The sequence below is a fragment of the Hydractinia symbiolongicarpus genome, chromosome 3 (assembly GCF_029227915.1).
Source record: "Hydractinia symbiolongicarpus strain clone_291-10 chromosome 3, HSymV2.1, whole genome shotgun sequence".
Classification (NCBI taxonomy): Eukaryota; Metazoa; Cnidaria; class Hydrozoa; order Anthoathecata; family Hydractiniidae; genus Hydractinia; species Hydractinia symbiolongicarpus.
This window is the reverse complement of record NC_079877.1, coordinates 21850320-21868146: the sequence shown is the minus strand read 5'-3', so window position 1 is coordinate 21868146 and position 17827 is coordinate 21850320. Positions and strand designations below refer to the sequence as shown.

The window sequence follows — 17827 nt, the reverse complement described above, 5'->3', positions numbered from 1 at the left end:
TGATTTTTTACTTTGGTTACAAAAACACACCTGGTGAAATTGTTTTCCCATATAAACATGACTAACGAATGCTGTTGAATTCAAAAATAAGGAATTTGAAAATGGTTGTAAACGAATTTATATATACTTACATTAGTCCCTTCACGGCTGCTGTGATTATCACGTTAAATGTATTGGAAGTGTTCATTATTACAAACAGTGGTAATTTAAAGAAAAAAACTTGTTCCATATTGTTTATTTTCAACCTAACATTATCCGACATTTTGGTCGGGTTTAGTATTGGTTTAGTGAAGGTGCTGCATTACATCCGCACAACTCACTATCCCCACAATGATGATTTGCAGAAAGGGATCGATATTATTCAGTTTTATTTACTTAGGTTATCACTCTTTGCATCTGTTTTTAATCTGATGACGATGACTTTGATGCGCTGGTTGGCAGTGAAGAAGCCGTCCATGTATAGAACTATACTAAGCAGACATACGATCAGAATGTGTATTCTGGTATGGCTCCTGTCTATCGCAATTGTTACCGTAACATATTGTGCATTAATGTTCAATTTGAATTCTGAGAAGTTCGATCAATTTGAAATGTTGTTGTTCGCAGTCATTGTTTATCCTGCTACAACCTTATTCTTTTTTTCCTACTACTCAATACTGAGAAATGTTAAGGAGCGGCATGAACGCTTAGGATCTTATGCGAGTTCCATCCACGACGATGGCAATGCTGTTTGTAAATATGACTCTGTGAAGGATACCATAACAACACGTGTCTCTTGTCCAACTGCAAGAGGCTCGTCGTCTGAGTTTGAACTGCGCCTTTTTAAGATTGCCTTAAGAGCTGTTATCGTGTTTATTATTTGCTGGTTTCCAATAGCAACATACAGCATAGTTAAGGCTACTGGTGTTTTCCTTGACTGGGACAATATGAGAGACTTAGAATATTGCCTGTTTACACTTGCTTTTATTAATTCTATTATAAATCCCCTACTCTATTTTTCGTCGATGAGAAAAACGAAAAAGAGAAAAGACTTGAACAATTGTTTACAAGTTTCCACCATCGCAGACCTGTCCACTACGAAGAATCGAACAGAAAGCACGTTTAGTATTCAAAGTAGAATTTGACCGAAAAAAAAATATTTGTAAAACGACTATTTATATTTCCGTGAAATATATGCTTCTATGAATTTGGCTAATTTATCCAGCTTAGCTGTCATCAGGGTTATGCATCTCATTCGCCTTTCAACGAGGCCACTTATTTTCTGAATATTTCAAATTTTTAATGAGCTATTAATTTTATTACTCACACACCATTATACTTTATTAAGGAAGTGACTTTTTTAACGAATTCTACATAATTAAGAATGTTTTTACGAGATTTTTATGAAATCGTCGTGGCCTAGACAACATTTGAACGGCGTCTTCAAGTTTTATTACAGCAGTTTCGTGTAATGGTTTTGTTACGTTACAGGTACTTAACTTTAGGTTTAGTCTTGCTATTTATTTTCCGAATTCTATAAAGACAAAAACTTATTTAGACAAAGCAGTGAAACTGATTTCTTTATTTCGCTACCCTGTCTTTTTAACATGCCGGCATTTGCATGGGTAATTCCGGCTGCGACGCTAAGTAGAAAGGCCGCAAAGGTTTTTAAAGTTTGTTCCTACTAGTCCTGTCACGTGTAGCCACAAAGTTATTTACAAACGCCTTCTACTTGCATTACAATTTGCATTAAGCCTGGTTCCCACCAATGCGTTTATTGATAAACATATGCTATTTTAAAAGGTAAAGTTGATAGGTGGGAATGCTAAAAATGAACGCATGACGATTTTACATGCAATAAACATATGTTTATGCATGCATTTAATTTAAAAAAGTTTTGATATTAAAATCATGCGTTTAACATGAGTTTATTCAACAACAAAAACATCTTTTGTTTTTTCCGCTAATGCTCAAAGTGAGATTGGCTTTCATGAGAGCATTGCACGAGTAGAAAAAACGACAGTGACGAAACACGAAAATAATAGTGCGGTGGACTCTCTATACCTCGAACAGCCACGGAGAATCGGAAACTGTTCGAGTTATAGAGAGGTTCGGGTAAAGAGAGTTTGAAGTTTTTGTATAAATTTTGTATAAATAACCAATTAAGCGTAATTTGTCTCCCTTATACGGAATGGGAACGAGATCTTTCTTTGTACAGGATAAAATCTCGACCCTGTAGGCTAAGAACAGACTGAAAAAATAAAAAAATATTTTATCTCAACGACTTGCATGAAGGACATCTTTTTCAACAGTTTGATTTAAGTCCTTTAGTGATCTACTCTATTTACATTTGCAGGACCAAAACAATGCCAAAAAAACTGCTTGTGTCATATAAAGTTCTAGATACATGTTGCGACGTTCGAGTTATAGAGAGGAAATACCCGAAGAGACCAAAAAAACGTTCGAGTTAAGGAGAGATTCAAGTTATAGGGGTTCAAGTAATAGAGAGTTGTGTGAGTTTGCTAGGAAATTCCCACCGTGTAAGCGAAATCGTTCGAGTTAAGGAAAGATTCGAGTTATAGAGAGTCCACTGTACGTGATGAAATCTAAAATAGGAATAGTAGCAGAGAAAGCACTGCCTGACCTGTCTTTATGATAAAGCTGACAACGAATATATGGAAATATTCAGAAAAGAGAGAGAGTTGAAAACTAGGGTATGAACAAGATTTGGTGTTTATTAATTTTTTTAAAAAGTTAGTTTGAGAAAGTTCAAATTTCCCCGCTGTCCACTTAATACTTTAAGTCAAAAATGTTGACTTTCGTTTCAAAATTAAGTTCAGTGTGAACGCATAATCTTACTACATAATTAATAAGACTAGTCGTTAGCCGGTGGAAAAATCCACAGGTTTGCCTGTCTTTTTTATACCATTTTGCTTGGCAGACAGACAAACGGATAGACGTATACGGGTATTATAATATAGACTAAGGTGTGACCCGGCGTTGAACACTCTGTGGAGCGCTTCATAAGAGCCGTAAACTGTGTCACACAATCAGGTGGATCGCTTTAGTACAGGTATGCAGTATGTCGTAAATCAAGTGCAGCGCATACACCATTGCAGTGTTGCAAATGTCACATATTTTTTTCTAAAAATAACTTTCCCGCAACAATAGCTGAAATAAAAACAGAGTTGTTACCCCGCCATAGCAACAACAGTCGTTCAACATTATTTTATATTGCGGAATAAAAATTCCTGTGAAAGTAAAAAGATTAATTGTGACACCGGGCTGACCGCTTTGTGCAGTTAAACGGTGTATAGGGATAATACCCTGTTGAAAAAACTTTATCGCAGATTCTGTTTAAATAAAAACAAACAGGAAACAGTCCATTGTTAAAACCGGGCTGAGCAGTTAGTCCGGGTAAACCGTGTTGCACAACCGTACCGGCGTGATTACCGAGAAAGTTTAAAAATTAATTGTCACAGTAGGCTGACCCCTTGGTACATGGGAATGTTGTAAACCGAGTTGAATTTTAAACCAAGTTGACCAAAAGTCAAGTTGGTTCAAACCAAGTAGTCCTGCGCGCATTATAGTAAACCAAGTTAACTATTTCGAGTTATTATTTATTTTTTTAAACTAAGTTGACCCCATGCACCAATTTAACTCGCTCCATTGTACTTAGTAAAGTTCCCAAACTATTAAAGTCTGGATAATAAGGTAAAAGACTAAATTGGGTTCATAATAGGGTTAAGTGCTTGCTGAGACATTTAAAGGTAAAAAGAGGTATTTTTCAAGCTAAAATATATGTACAAGGATTTTACATTTTAAGTACAAAAAGAGTGCGTTGTGGCTGAAATTCTTTCAACAAACTCTTCCAATTTGGCGTAATTGGACCGTTCTTCAAGCAATCGTAAAACTTGACTTTGCCGTCTATATTCAAACGCTTCCTCTACGGTGTCGCGTAGTGCCCATCCATGCATACCTGAAATTCGAAATAAATAACTATGAACGTGATCATAATAAAACAATTTATAGCATCCTTATACCTGAAATAGTTAACGACTTGCGTAAAACAAATATGGAGAGTCGATTAATTTTTGCAAACTTGTTAAATTTACTATCAATTTTAGTTACCTTTCTCCCTCCGGAAGGATGATTTCTCGCGGAATGTTTTTTAATCCTGTCCCATCAAAGCTTTCCACAGATATCGGCAAAATAAGTGGGAAACATCTAAATCTTTTGGATCATAGGATCTTTTTCCATTGTAGCACGGGTTGCTTTTTCCTCTAAAAATAAACATCAAATTCACATGGTGAAATATGGACAATTTATAAAATAGGGATAATTCGAAAACACTCACGTCAAGCTATTTTTATCCCAATGGATGAATCTCCATTTGGGTAATGGTTTTTCCAGTGGTCGCATACATGGCGCCTCAAATGATCCAACCAATCATTCAATGACGGCAGTTGTGAATAAGGATGCACTCGCACCGTCACCAATGTTCATTTGAGGCTGCTTGACTAAGATTCTTTGACTGACAAAACTCACTACTGCAGTTGGACTGGATGTCATAATCCAAAAGATACTTCAGAAATCGTGTGAATCGGCTGGTTTCGTCGCCAAAAAAGTCTAACGTAGCATTCGATTCCTCAATTCCACACATCTCTGCCAGGTTTATTTTCGCTTGCGTGAAATCATTAAGTGCTGCTAACTCTAACACTTCGGCCAATTCTTTACTTCGCAGAGACGTGTATTCCAACAAATTGTTAAACAAAATATTTTTGCTTCTACTTATAGTGCTTATGAGAGCAAGCCAATTGTCAACTGGACAAGTATTTGAAAAATAAACTCTTTCGTTGTCGCGAACCGATGATCCACCAAATGTAGGAAGAGGTTTTTTCTGCGATACCGATGCATTATTTTTTTCTTCACTTAAAACCGAGTTTCCACATTTCTTCCCCTGGTGACATCTGGAGTGACATTTTTTTTCATTTTTTTTACACACATTTTTTTTGCAATTACAAAACGTTATTGACTCCTGGTTTATCGAATCACGTCTTGCGGCTTCGCGTAATGAAATCTCCTCATTTTCACTTAAAATCACAACTTTCCCAAGGTACGAAACAATTTCAGATTTCAGATGCCCTATCAATTTTAGGGACTTTCACAGCAACATTTACACCTACTTCAAATGTCCAAACAACAATCCGCTTTTTCTTTGAGAACTGTTTTTTCATTCTTATTGCGTTGCTTCATTGCGGTATTGCGTACTTCATTGCGGTTCTCCTTTCTACGTGTTGATGTTTCTAACTCTTCTATAATGCTCTTTCCAGTTTCTTAAAACTCAAGAAATGCCATCAATGCTTTACCTGATAAATACAAAACCTTAAATACAAAACCTTAAAACTTCACTTTCCTGGTCATACAGCAACAAGTAATCGTGTAATTCGACATCATCCCGCAAGCTATCTTTCTCATACGGTAGGCTAAGAATCTGATAAATATTATCCTTCACATAGGATTTCAGTTCCTCAAAGTCAACGTTAACTTTCTTCAGGTCTGGATTGATCACTTATTGTATTATTATCAGTGTCACTTCTATCGCTTTCTGCATCGTCTGCTTCATCGTTAGAAGAAACACTCTGGGGCATAGGTTTAACTTGTTCATCCCACTGTTTTGCTTCTTCCAGAAGCGTTTCAAGTTTCATTTTCTTTGGAGGACTACCTTCTGATGATTTCTGAGAATTTTCACCCAAAATAAACTCTGGTAAAAAGTCGATGTCACTATCTGTGGAGAAGTCTGTTTTTTGTGCCTCTGAGTGCTTTCGCACTCTGGGATCAGGCACTGGTATTTTTACCAGTGTTGTTACTTTCCGTGGGGAAGGTACCGGTTTTTTCATCGGTGCTTTTTCTTTTCGTGGAACAGGTCTTGGCATAGGAACAGGAGGAACTGTAGAAGCGCTATATTCATTATCACCATCGCCGTCATTATCAACATGTATTATTTCATTATCTGCCTGATCCAAATCATCTATTTCTTCTAGAAAGTCAGAGATATCCTCTTCCTGTAATACACTATCGACCGAATTGATTGGTGATTTCCATGGTGTTAGGGAGTTGCCCAAAAGTCACTGCAAATGGACGTTTTTTTGTAGCTCGCGATGAGTATTTAGTGAATCTAAGAAAAAGAACAACTATCAAGTCACAGTATAATGACATAAATGTCAAACCAAGTTGACTGAATGTTAAACTAAGTTGTCTAAGTGCCAAACCAAGTTGACTTATTGTCAAACCAAGTTAACTGAATGTCAAACCAAGTTGACTAAATGTCAAACCAAGTTGACTAAATGTCAAGCCAAGTTGACTAAATGTCAAACCGAGTTGACTAAATGCCAAGCCAAGTTGACTAAATGTCAAACCAAGTTGACTAAATGTCAAACCAAGTTGACTAAATGTCAAACCGTGTTGACTATATGTCAAACCAAGTTGACTAAATGTCAAATCAAGTTGACTAAATGTCAAACCAAGTTGACTAAATGTTTGCATGATATCATATCCTTGACACAGGCATTAGTTCTTTCAACTAATCTTTGCACCCATGGAGATCGTGCTTTGCCATTTATCAAATTGCAACTGCCTGGCCATTGCTCCACTAAGTTCCTTATAATTTCGTTCACAAATTCCTTTCCTCTGTCTGAATGGATTATGTATGGGAGGCCAAAATACGTAAAGACATGAACTACCATATTGGAAGCAACTTCAGACGCTTCTTTTTTCTCCATTGGAAAAAGAACATGAAATTTACTAAAATGGTCAACAACATGACCAATCCATTTGAAACTACCATCTGCTGATGTTGACATGTCAATTAAATCGATCTAAAATGAAATGAAATTATATTTAATAATATGTTACAACACATGATACATATGGTTTTTGATCAAAAATATTGTCTACAGAGTCATCCATATCTGAATACGTTGTAGAAACCCTTTCGAAATTATCGGTTTCAAAGGTGCAACAATATTTTGGTGATGTTTCAATGTACATGTACTACAAAGTTGAACGAACTTCTGAACAGCAGATCGAGGCAAGTTTACGTATTCAGTTTTCAACTGGAAAAAAAAATCTTTGATTATTGTTTAAGTTCATATTAAGCATTTTAAAGGTAAGCAGAATTGCCAACCATACCTTGTTAAATGTATTAAGGTATCCTGAATGATTCATCTGCAAGTAATGTACCCTGTGCAGGATGTCAAATATATCCTCCTTAGCAACTACGCGTTTCACATCTGCTAATTGAACAGTGTTTTCTGAACAGTTCTAAAGAGATATTCTTAAATACATTAGTATGGTGGCCGCGGAGTGTCAACGCATGAAATGAATTCGAGAAGTAAAAATGTAAAGTGAAATATATTCTATAACGCAACTGATGACATTTGTCGGCCAACATCGTGGCCGATTAGTGTCACAATTTTTTCGGTACCGTCAAATTTGATTTCAAAGTAAAAACAAAATTTTAAATGATTTTAATTTTAAAACTTGAAACGCAACTGATGACACTTCTCGGCCAACATCGTGGCCGATGAGTGTCACAATCTTTTTCGATACCGTCAAATTTTTCACAATAACAATTTTTTTTCATGTTACTATTTCAAGCTGTCCTCGTGCTTTCGGTTTTTCACACCAGCTGACCTCGTGGTATAAATAAGAATAAATAACCACTTAATCTCGAGGTCATAAGCGGAACTTGACTAAAAGTCATAGGTGTCTAACTGAATAGAATCACTAAACTGGTGACGGGAATTCACAAAATGCAGAAGAGAAGTTATGAAAAAGCGAAGAAGAGAAGTGACACCTGAGGGCCATCGTACATTCACTAAAAATAGCTTTACTTTTACTTAAAAATAAGCTCACACGGGTTCAAAGAATTTTCAAAGAGATAATTATATAACAGCAGAGTTAGAATTAGTATTTCGTGAATCCTATATTTTGTTATTGGTTTGCATAACAAAGCAAAATTAAGCCTTGAAGTTATAATGTTTATGAGGTAATGATGACTGGTAAACATAATCGCCGTCCTGGACGTCAGAAAAGGTACAAGATGCCCTGGGGACGAGGTTGGTAATTGGTGTATTTGTTATATCAACTTCTTATATCAACTTAAGATTTTTTATTGATGTAATTTTTTATCACCAAGGTCTTCGAAAGGATTAATCAGAAAATCCAATTGTGTTGAAAAAATGATAAGAGTGTTGAACTTTTCATTAGCATCACTGCTTTCGATTTTCGTAAATAGTGGCAGTTCCATTAATTTTGAAATTAGAAAAGCTTTTTCCTATTAATATTCGAGAAACAGAACTACACACAATCTGGGTTGTATGACCCTTCATCAACTATATCATAAGAAAAAGACATTTAATCCTTTTTGCAAGCCGGAAATTTGGGCCGTCAATCATCGATGATTTGAATGCGAGGATCCATAGATGTAGGACTATCAATTCGCACAATTTTTGGAATTATCGAAAAGCTGCCAGCTATACCTTAATAATATTATTATTATATTATATAAAAACTATTATTCGACTTCATCAACACTGAAACCATATGACTTCCTGCTGTAACCGTCAATTAGCAACCATGGTCCAAACCATTCTTGTCCTAAGGGTTTGTTGCCTGATGTCAAAACCGTTATATGACAATATAAAACCGTTATATTATTTTTTGCTACAGGCCTCGATGTCAAAAAGGCAACAACCCTTGGGGACAAGGTTAGGCCCAAAAAACTTGAGTTTATAGCATACTAGGTAGCGCTAAAGCACTCACACAATAACATCAAAACACGAAACTGTATATCTTATTCTCCTAAAAATAAACAAGGCATTTGACAGCATAAACTATCAAATGTTAATAAAGGACCTTGACACCGTTATCAATAAACACGAATTACCTCTTGTTCAGATTCTCTTAAATGTGAAATTAGCAACAAAATGTGGTCAATACATAAGCGAATATTTTTTTTAACCGATACTGGTGCACCACAAGATGATTGTGCCAGTGCAAATGAATTTACCTTTCATCTAGCAAAATCACTCGAATCAGACAAAAATAATTATACACCACCAATACAAGACCACACATATGAAAATAGTCAAAACATTACAAATACAATCACCGATCGCCAAAAAGAACACAACTATTTACAAATCACATCAAAACAACACATAGACATTAATATGCTATATGCAGATGATATCAGTAAAATAAGGTCAAACTACAGCAATAAACAAAAATTTAAAAGTGAACTACCAGAAAAATTAAGATTAAGATGGTTGCAAATAAATGAAGACAAAACAGAGGAATATAAAATCAGTAACAAAAACTGCGACGACAAATGGAAAAAATGCAAATTACTAGGGTCACTATTGGATACGAAAAACGACATCAATAGGAGAAATCAGCTTGCTATAACATCCGCAAAAAAATTAAAACACATCTTTAATAGTAAAAGAATAACATTTATGACAAAAATATATGCTTTACAAACATACGTTCAACCTATCTTCCTGGACAAAAACATGGACAATAACATTAACAATCAATGAAGAAATAGACGTATTTCACAGGAAATTAATTAGGGAATTTGTTCTAAACAGAAAATGGCTTAATGCCATAAGCAATGAAAATCTGTATGCTAAAACACACATTACAAAATGGTCTAATAACATAGCCAAGAGAAGATTAAAGTGGGTCGGGAAAGTGCCTAGAATGCAAAAAAGCTACACCACTACAACAAGCGATTACATACGCCATGCAACCTTACGACAAACCAAAATGAAGACCGAAAACAATTTGGTTAAAAATGATGGATCAGAAACTGAAAGACACGCTGAACATTAACATCACAGAAGCACTTGAAATAGCAAAAAACAAAGAGATATGGGAGCAACTTACAAAATAGACCTGTCTTTAATTGTAAATATGTGTACGGCAATGTAAACTCGTTTACGAATAAACCGTTAATAAAAAAAAAATTAAAATTAAAATAAAAAAATTCTCGCACGTGACCGGCTGAAAATGACCGCCCTCAGGTGCCAACGTGCATTTGTTTCATTATCTCAGTTTTTTTAAAAGCTTCCCCTATGCCAAATACTAAGATCTTTAAACATATTTTTACGTAATTAAAGATTAATTCTACGCATGATTTAAGCATTTTTTACGCATATGTTTCTATGCCCCACACAAAGTTGCGCCTTATACAAAGTCGGGCGAAAATATTTGTCTGGCTTTAGCCACCCGATTTTGAATGTTTTTGCCCTATGCGGTGCATGTATGAAAAATTACAGTACTGATTGAAAAAATGAGCATTTTTTGAGTGTTTTATTGGCAAGAAATAAAGAAATTATTTACGACAAAATAAAGTGAAACTTTTTACCATAAGTATAAGAAAACCACTATATTGAAAAAAAAAAATGCCTTTTGGTCACCTTTGTGCTATTAAACCTAATTAGGCCAATCAAAGAGTGCGTTTTTTATCACGTTCATGAAATTAATACGTTTAAGGATAATGTTAAGAAAACTAACAAAGGACACACCTATTCAACTAGCAGCCTTTATTCGTAATGCTTTAGAGCCTATTACTTACTTACTTTGAGCATAGTGTTTTGCGTGATTTTTTTAAGAAAACAATCAAAGGTACCGCAAATCCTGGCTAACCAAAATCTGTTTCTACTTCCCTGTACAATTTGTAAACTAGTGCCTAGGTATATTCCTCCGTGTGGAATGGCAGAAGCTCAAAAAAGGTCAATTTCTGTTTACATGTAGACGTTTTCTGAAAGTTCCCCACTCTTTCAATCAACTAACATGGACACGCACGAGAACAGAGCAAAATTGAAGAGTGGTTAAAATCTGAGGATGGGAATGCATCAGCTGACGCGAAAGAAGATCATACCGGTAATATTCGGTATCATACCGAATGATACTTTTCTGGTTTGTTGGTGACACTAACACCTCATTAAAATCAACAAAAACATACCTAATTCTGTGCGTGATGACCTTGTGCATCCAGATATATTGAAGTCCTATGCCAATGGTGAATTTATCAAACGAATCAAGCAATTGATATAGCGTCAAAGAAGAAAAATTCAAGCTGGAAGTATGGCGATTGTAAGGCTTTAATAACGAAAGATAGAAACGTTATCTTCTTATGCCTTATTTGAAGCCATTAAAAGTGTACAGGATTAAAAGGAAAACCAAGCGGTAATTGGTTGAAACCTACATGGCAAGTTTTGCAGGTATATATCATATGTATTTTTGTATGTATTATGTAATATATCTCATATGTATCATATGTATTTTTCATTTTCGCTTTCGATTATTCTCTTAAACTTCTATTTTTACAGAGAACAAAATATCTGACAAAGAGAATGAGTTAGAGACCAAATGGACTGATTTTCTCCAAAGAACCCATAAAGACGGAGTTCTTTCTACGCTTGTGGAGAAATCCGCAGATTCGCAGCACAATATCCTTTTAAATCTTAAATCAGGTGGTGCTTTTCAGGTTGCTGCTAACATGCAGAAAATTGAAAGAGACAGGGGATTCGCTCTACTACTTGGCAAGTGCCTAAGAAGCTTGGCATCAGTAGAAATTATTAGTTCTTTCTAGAGATAGAGAAATGTCTGTTCTGGCACTGCGCACGCACATTAAAGGGAAATTCCATAAGTCATCTGCCAATAACCAACACAAAATAATATGAAATGATATATAATGCAAGTCACCAACACAAAATAATATAAAATGATATATAAATGCCAATAACCAACATATACTAATATTAAATGATATATACATACATTAAATACCAACACATAATAATATATACCATAAATACATGACGTCATCAACGCATGCACAATAGCATATATGCTCTATATGCTATTATACAGAATACTAGTCGATAAATCCCGTGGAGTAATCCACTTAGGCAGAAGGACAATGGAAAAATAGGTTGTTTTAGTTGCAGTGCAAATACAAAATAAATATATTTTTTTAGAAATTTGTATACCTGTTGCCTTCATCGTATATATCTTGAAATGCTGATCAAGAAAATGTATATGATCATGTATCTTTGACAAACGGTTGCAGAGATATCAAGGTTTAAAGGTTTTTTGATGACGTCATCAAACCGTCCATTCCGAAACGGATTCGGGGACCCAGGTTTGGAAAACTTACCCAAATTGGTCCCAGGTTGTCCCTAGTTACCCACGCAGTGAAAAAACATTGACGTCACCACCTCGTTTCCAAGTTATTTGGCCTCAAAGTTTTAAGTGCATTGTAATGGCTTCACTAATCTTAATTAACTTTCCTTTGACGTCAATACTATTTTATCGGTAAAGTTTGGTAAATTACAGAACAATTTTATAGGCGATGTTTTATAGAATTTGTTAAAGAAAATTTTGAAGAATGTAATCCACTTGGCAAAAGTGACAGACAGACACACGGAATTAGCGTATTATTATAGAGACTAGTCGATAAGGCCAGTGGAAAAATCCACTGAGGCAGGATAAACATTTTAATGACGTCAGCAACCTATGCATTAAAAATTTAGAATTTTGTTTTCGCGTTGCATCTATTGTGTAGAGATTAAAGTGCTGATCAAGAAAATGTATATGACCATGTGCTTTTGGTATGAGCGGTTAATGAGATTAAGGAAGGGTTTAAAAATTTTGCTGACGTTAGCAATGGCCCTATCAAGAGCGAAATATTTTTTTATAAATTTGTATACCCGTTGAATTCATCGTATAGATCTTGAAATGCTGATCAAGAAAATGTATAGGAACATGAACTTTTGACAAACGGTTGCAGAGATATTGGGGTTTGTAGGGTTTGTGATGACGTCATCAACCCATCCATTCCGAAACGGACTCGAGAACCCAGGTTTGGCAAACTTACCCAAATTGGTCCCAGGTGGTCCCTAGTTACCCACTCGGTGAAATATCATTGACGTCACCACCTCGTTTCCAAGTTATTTGGCCTCAAAGTTTTAAGTGCACTGTAACGGCTTCATTAATTTAATATTGGATTTTGACGTTAAAGTAGTGTTATTGACGTCGCGCCGTAACGTCAAAAAATTTAACATATTAGACATGCATTTTTTGGTTACTTCAAAGAAAATTTCGGTAAGATTAAAGGAAAATGAACATATCCACTTTGCCTGTTACAGACACACGGAACTGGCGTATTATTATAGAGATGAGTAAAAATTATCATGACAGTGCTGGAAAAAATTGTTGGTTGGAATCAAAAAATTATATAATAAATGGATAAGACTGTTATAGAATTAAGAGCTATTGCTAAGTCGCGGGGTCTACATGGATACTACAGGCTACGCAAAGTAGACCTTGTTGCTTTATTAGAACCCACTCCTACCCCATTCACACCAGACGTGATGGATATTTTTGAAAGGCAAGAGATGGCAAAGACTCGTCCCATTAGGAGTAAGATAGAGTCACATGTACCCACATTCGAGGAAATGAAGGAGTTTGAACGTCAGGAGCTGAAAAGAACACGTCCAATATTCAAGAGTAAGCTGCGATAGTGGTCAGATCTGATTACTGGTTATATACCGGAGAGTATTAAAAGACCTGTGCAGGAAACATTTAAATCGATAAAAACACGAATACTTTCACTATATGAAGGTGCCAAAAAGACACTAGTTGGCGAGGTCGAGGAAGAAGCAAAGGAGGATCATGCTTCAGAGCAACCGAAGCAAGATTTTACGCCCCAGGAACAAAAGCATGCATTACACAAGACATTCAAGAGTTATCGTATAGCTGGCATAGATGGAACAGATATTGATGGATATCTTGGTATGATACTATCACATGTGAAAAATTTGATCGAGAACCAGGTGGAGGAAATGGGCTCTGCAAAGGTACAGTGCTCCCTATAGATTTTGTGGAAAAAACCAATCGATGGCACCAACGAGTTTATTGAAGTAGACAAGGTTTTTCACAGCAATATGACATCAATATTTAAAGGAACCATCGTGGATGAATCGCTGGATACGATTTTTGCTCAAATTAGAACGCATATGGAAAATCCCGCTTTACCGAAAAGTGACTTTAGTATCGGTAGAATCAATAACATGGATATAGACTTTCATAAATTGAAGTTAACGAGAGGCTCATCATATATCGAAACACCAAAATGGATCTCGATGAAAAAAGCGATCATAAATCCTATAAATGATGATGAGGATTGTTTCAAATATGCGATTATCGCCGCCATACATCACGAAGAGATTTGTACAAATCATCAGAGGATTAGCAAGCTCCGGCCATATGCGGAGCGGTATAACTGGCAAGGCATTGAATTTCCAAGATCCATCAAAGACATCAAAAAATTTGAAAGAAACAATCCTGACATCGCGGTGAACGTATTGTATGCGACGGGAAGGAGCTTTAATATCTTGCGACGATCAACATTTAATGAAAGAGAGACTGCTTACCGATGAGAAGAGGAATCATTACGTAACCATCAAAAATATTTCTCGATTATTAGGTAGCGAGATATCTAGGAATACTAGGAAGATGCACTTTTGTATGAGTTGCTTACAGGGATTTCAGACAACGGAATCCCGCGATAATCATTATACCTACTGCAAAGACAACTAGGCGGTAAAGATCACGATGCCCAACGAGAAAGAAAAATGGCTATACTACTAAGATGGTCAGCAGCAATTCAAAGTACCCTTCGTCATATACGCAGACTTTGAAAGCCTACTGATCCCGATGAAAGAGAATGCTCAGGATACAAAAACTAAGAGGCTGAACAAACATGAACCATGCGGCTGGTGTACCTACAGTACCTTTGCTTATGGAGAGGCCCCTGATCCGCTATACAAGTGCAGGGGTGAGGGATGCGTAAAGTTATTCGTTCAACACCTGGAAGACGAGGTAAAAAGGCTTTACTCGCTGTTTCCCCAGAAGCCTATGCTGCCATTGACTGAGCATCAGAAGAATGAATATGATGCTGCGGATACCTGCCATATATGCATGAAGCCATTCAACGATAAAAATAGAAAAGAACAGGATCATTGTCATTACACAGGGCTGTTTCGAGAAGCAGCCCACAATACCTGCAACCTCAAGTATAAAAGAGACAGCTGTCGATTCATGTCCTCTTTATTGGAGAAATTGGCATTCAATCTTATTGGTATGAACACGGCAGCTATGAAATGTCAACAGTGCGCAGATACATGCTTGGAATTTAAGAACATTGACGATGAGTATGTATCAAGATTTTGGTGCAAAAATTGCGACTCTAGTACCACGAAGCAGTTAGACAAGGATCGAGTGAAGGCCAATACACCAGCCATGAGATACTACTTTAGCGATGAAGAGTTATTCCGGCTCATGCTTCGAAAAGGCGTCTATCCCTACGAGTATATTGATGGCTGGCGACGATTTAAAGAGAGTGAGCTTCCACCTAGAGAGGCCTTCTATAGCAATTTAAATATTAAGGGAATAAGCCATCATGACTATGCTCATGCCCAGAAGGTATAGAATTTCATCACTCCGAAGGCTCCAGAGACTACCATGGGCGAATACCACGATGCGTATTTAATGACGGATGTTCTACTACTTGCCGACATCTTTCAAAATTTCCGCGAAGTATGCCACGCTAATTATGCGCTCGATGCCGCTCATTTTTATTCCGCACCCGGCTTAGCATGGAAGGCAGCGTTGAAGTATACGGGTGTAAGGCTGGAGCTCCTTACGGATCCTGATATGTTACTGATGTTTGAAGAGGGAATTAGAGGTGGAATCACCCAGGCTGTACACCGATATGCCAAGGCGAATAACAAATATATGGCTGATCAGTATGATCCTAATGAAGAATCGTCATATCTTCAATATTTGGATGCTAACAATTTATATGGCTATGCAATGATGGAAAAGCTCCCAGCCCATGGTTTCAAATGGATATCAAATGTGGAGATAATCAATGAAAAGAAGATTGAGAAGCTGGTATCTGATAACAAGCATGGGTACCTCCTGGAGGTCGATATTGATTACCCGAAGGAGCTCCACGACAAACACAACGAGCTTCCCTTCCTACCGAAGCGCAAGATGATTCACAGAGTTGAAAAGCTCATACCAAATCTCGAACACAAGCGTAAGTATGTAGTTCATATATCGGCTCTTCATCAAGCTATTAAGCATGGCCTCGTATTGAAAAAAGTCCACCGCGCTATCCAATTTCAACATAGTGCATGGCTCCGGGACTATATAGATCATAACACGAGGCTTACAACGGCCGCCAAAAACGAGTTCGAGAAGGGTTCTTATAAGTTTATGAATCTCTTGGTCTTTGGAAAAACCATGGATAATATACGCAATCACCGCAACATCAAGCTAGCCACGAATAAAGCCGCATATACGAAGCTGACCATGCAACCAAATTTCAAGAGCGGCACTTGTTTCGGTAAGAATCTTATGGGTATTGAGATGGGTAGGACGGGTATTAAGATGAATAAGCCCGTGTGGTCAAGCTATCTTGGATCAATCAAAAACCGTCATGTATGAGTTCCACTACGACTACATGCAGCCAAAGTACGGCAGCAAGCTCAAACTCTGTTACACGGCACGGACTCGTTCGTGTACCACATTCGAACAGAGGACTTCTATCGGGATATTGCTGATGATGTAAAGACACGCTTCGATACGAGTGCCTATAGCAAAGATAATAATAGACCTCTCCACATCGGCAAAAACAAGAAGGTAGTAGGCTTGATAAAGGATGAGCTAGGCGGTAAGATCATGACTTCATTCATCACATTGAGACCGAAGGCTTTTGCATACAGGAGTCTCACAAAAGAGGTGGGGTGATCGCAAAGCAAAAGGTGTCAAGAGAGCCGTGACCAAAAAATGTATCACTTTCGAGGACTATGAGCAATGTCTGAAGGAAGGCATCGATATTTCCAAGAGTTGGCGCTGCATACAGAACAAAGGCCATAATCTATACACGCAAGAAGTCACAAAAATCGCGCTTAATAGAGCTGATGAAGGATCGTTCAGGCAGATCAATTCACCACATTAGCCCGAGGCCACTACCGGTTGAAAGAGAAATAAAAAAAATGGAGTTATTGCAATTTATCGCTATATTGCTCCCATACATCGTGATCATTATCGGTTATTTGAAATATAGATGTTTAATAAATGTGGCTCACAACTTAGCAGAAATATTCGACGATGTTGTCGATACACCAGCAGAAGCGCTTGATCAAAAATTAGACAAACGTCAAGCTCTCAAAGATATTTGTAAGTCAAAGCCACACCTCTTAGGAAAAAAACATACCGAGGCTTTTTTGGACAAAGCATCACCCGAATCCATCAAGAAAATACACGCTGAATTCGTTGAACGTGACCTCCATGAGAAAGGAGAAAAAACTGCAAAGGCATTGTCAACTCACGCCCTTGGGGTATATAGCAAAGCTGTCGGTAACCTTATACCGCTCGATAGTTCTGAAGCCCTCCGTCATGACTTAGAAAACGATCCTATTATCAGGGAGAGCATGACTGATCTTGGTATATTGGTTTACACAGCCTTTGGTCGATTCCTCGCGCCTTTGTTGGTAGCTGCCCATACAATAAACCATACCCAGCTGTCAAAGTCCCCTGAAGATAAGGAAATAGAGGAGAAAAACAATGGAAACAAGGTTATAACAAATGAGTGAAAAACCTAATCAAGTAATTACCAAGAAGAACGAGGGTCGTGTTGCTGCTGGCAAGAGACTTGCTGAATGGAATCGCAAGAACAAGGCCGACTTTCAGAAGAACATGG

At 37.0% G+C, this 17827-nt stretch overlaps 2 protein-coding genes across 2 annotated transcripts; both read left to right on the top strand.

Moving 5' to 3' along the window:
* Window positions 1-68: 68 nt before the first annotated feature.
* On the top strand, window positions 69-1186 carry LOC130636198 (orexin receptor type 2-like). The gene has a single exon (XM_057445839.1). The coding sequence runs from the start codon at window positions 69-71 to the stop codon at window positions 1122-1124; it is 1056 nt and encodes a 351-aa protein (XP_057301822.1). The 3' UTR covers window positions 1125-1186.
* A 14393-nt stretch (window positions 1187-15579) lies between these two features.
* On the top strand, window positions 15580-16872 carry LOC130636942 (uncharacterized). The gene is made up of 2 exons (XM_057446792.1): window positions 15580-16504; window positions 16592-16872. The coding sequence occupies exons 1-2, from the start codon at window positions 15580-15582 to the stop codon at window positions 16870-16872; spliced, it is 1206 nt and encodes a 401-aa protein (XP_057302775.1).
* Window positions 16873-17827: the final 955 nt, after the last annotated feature.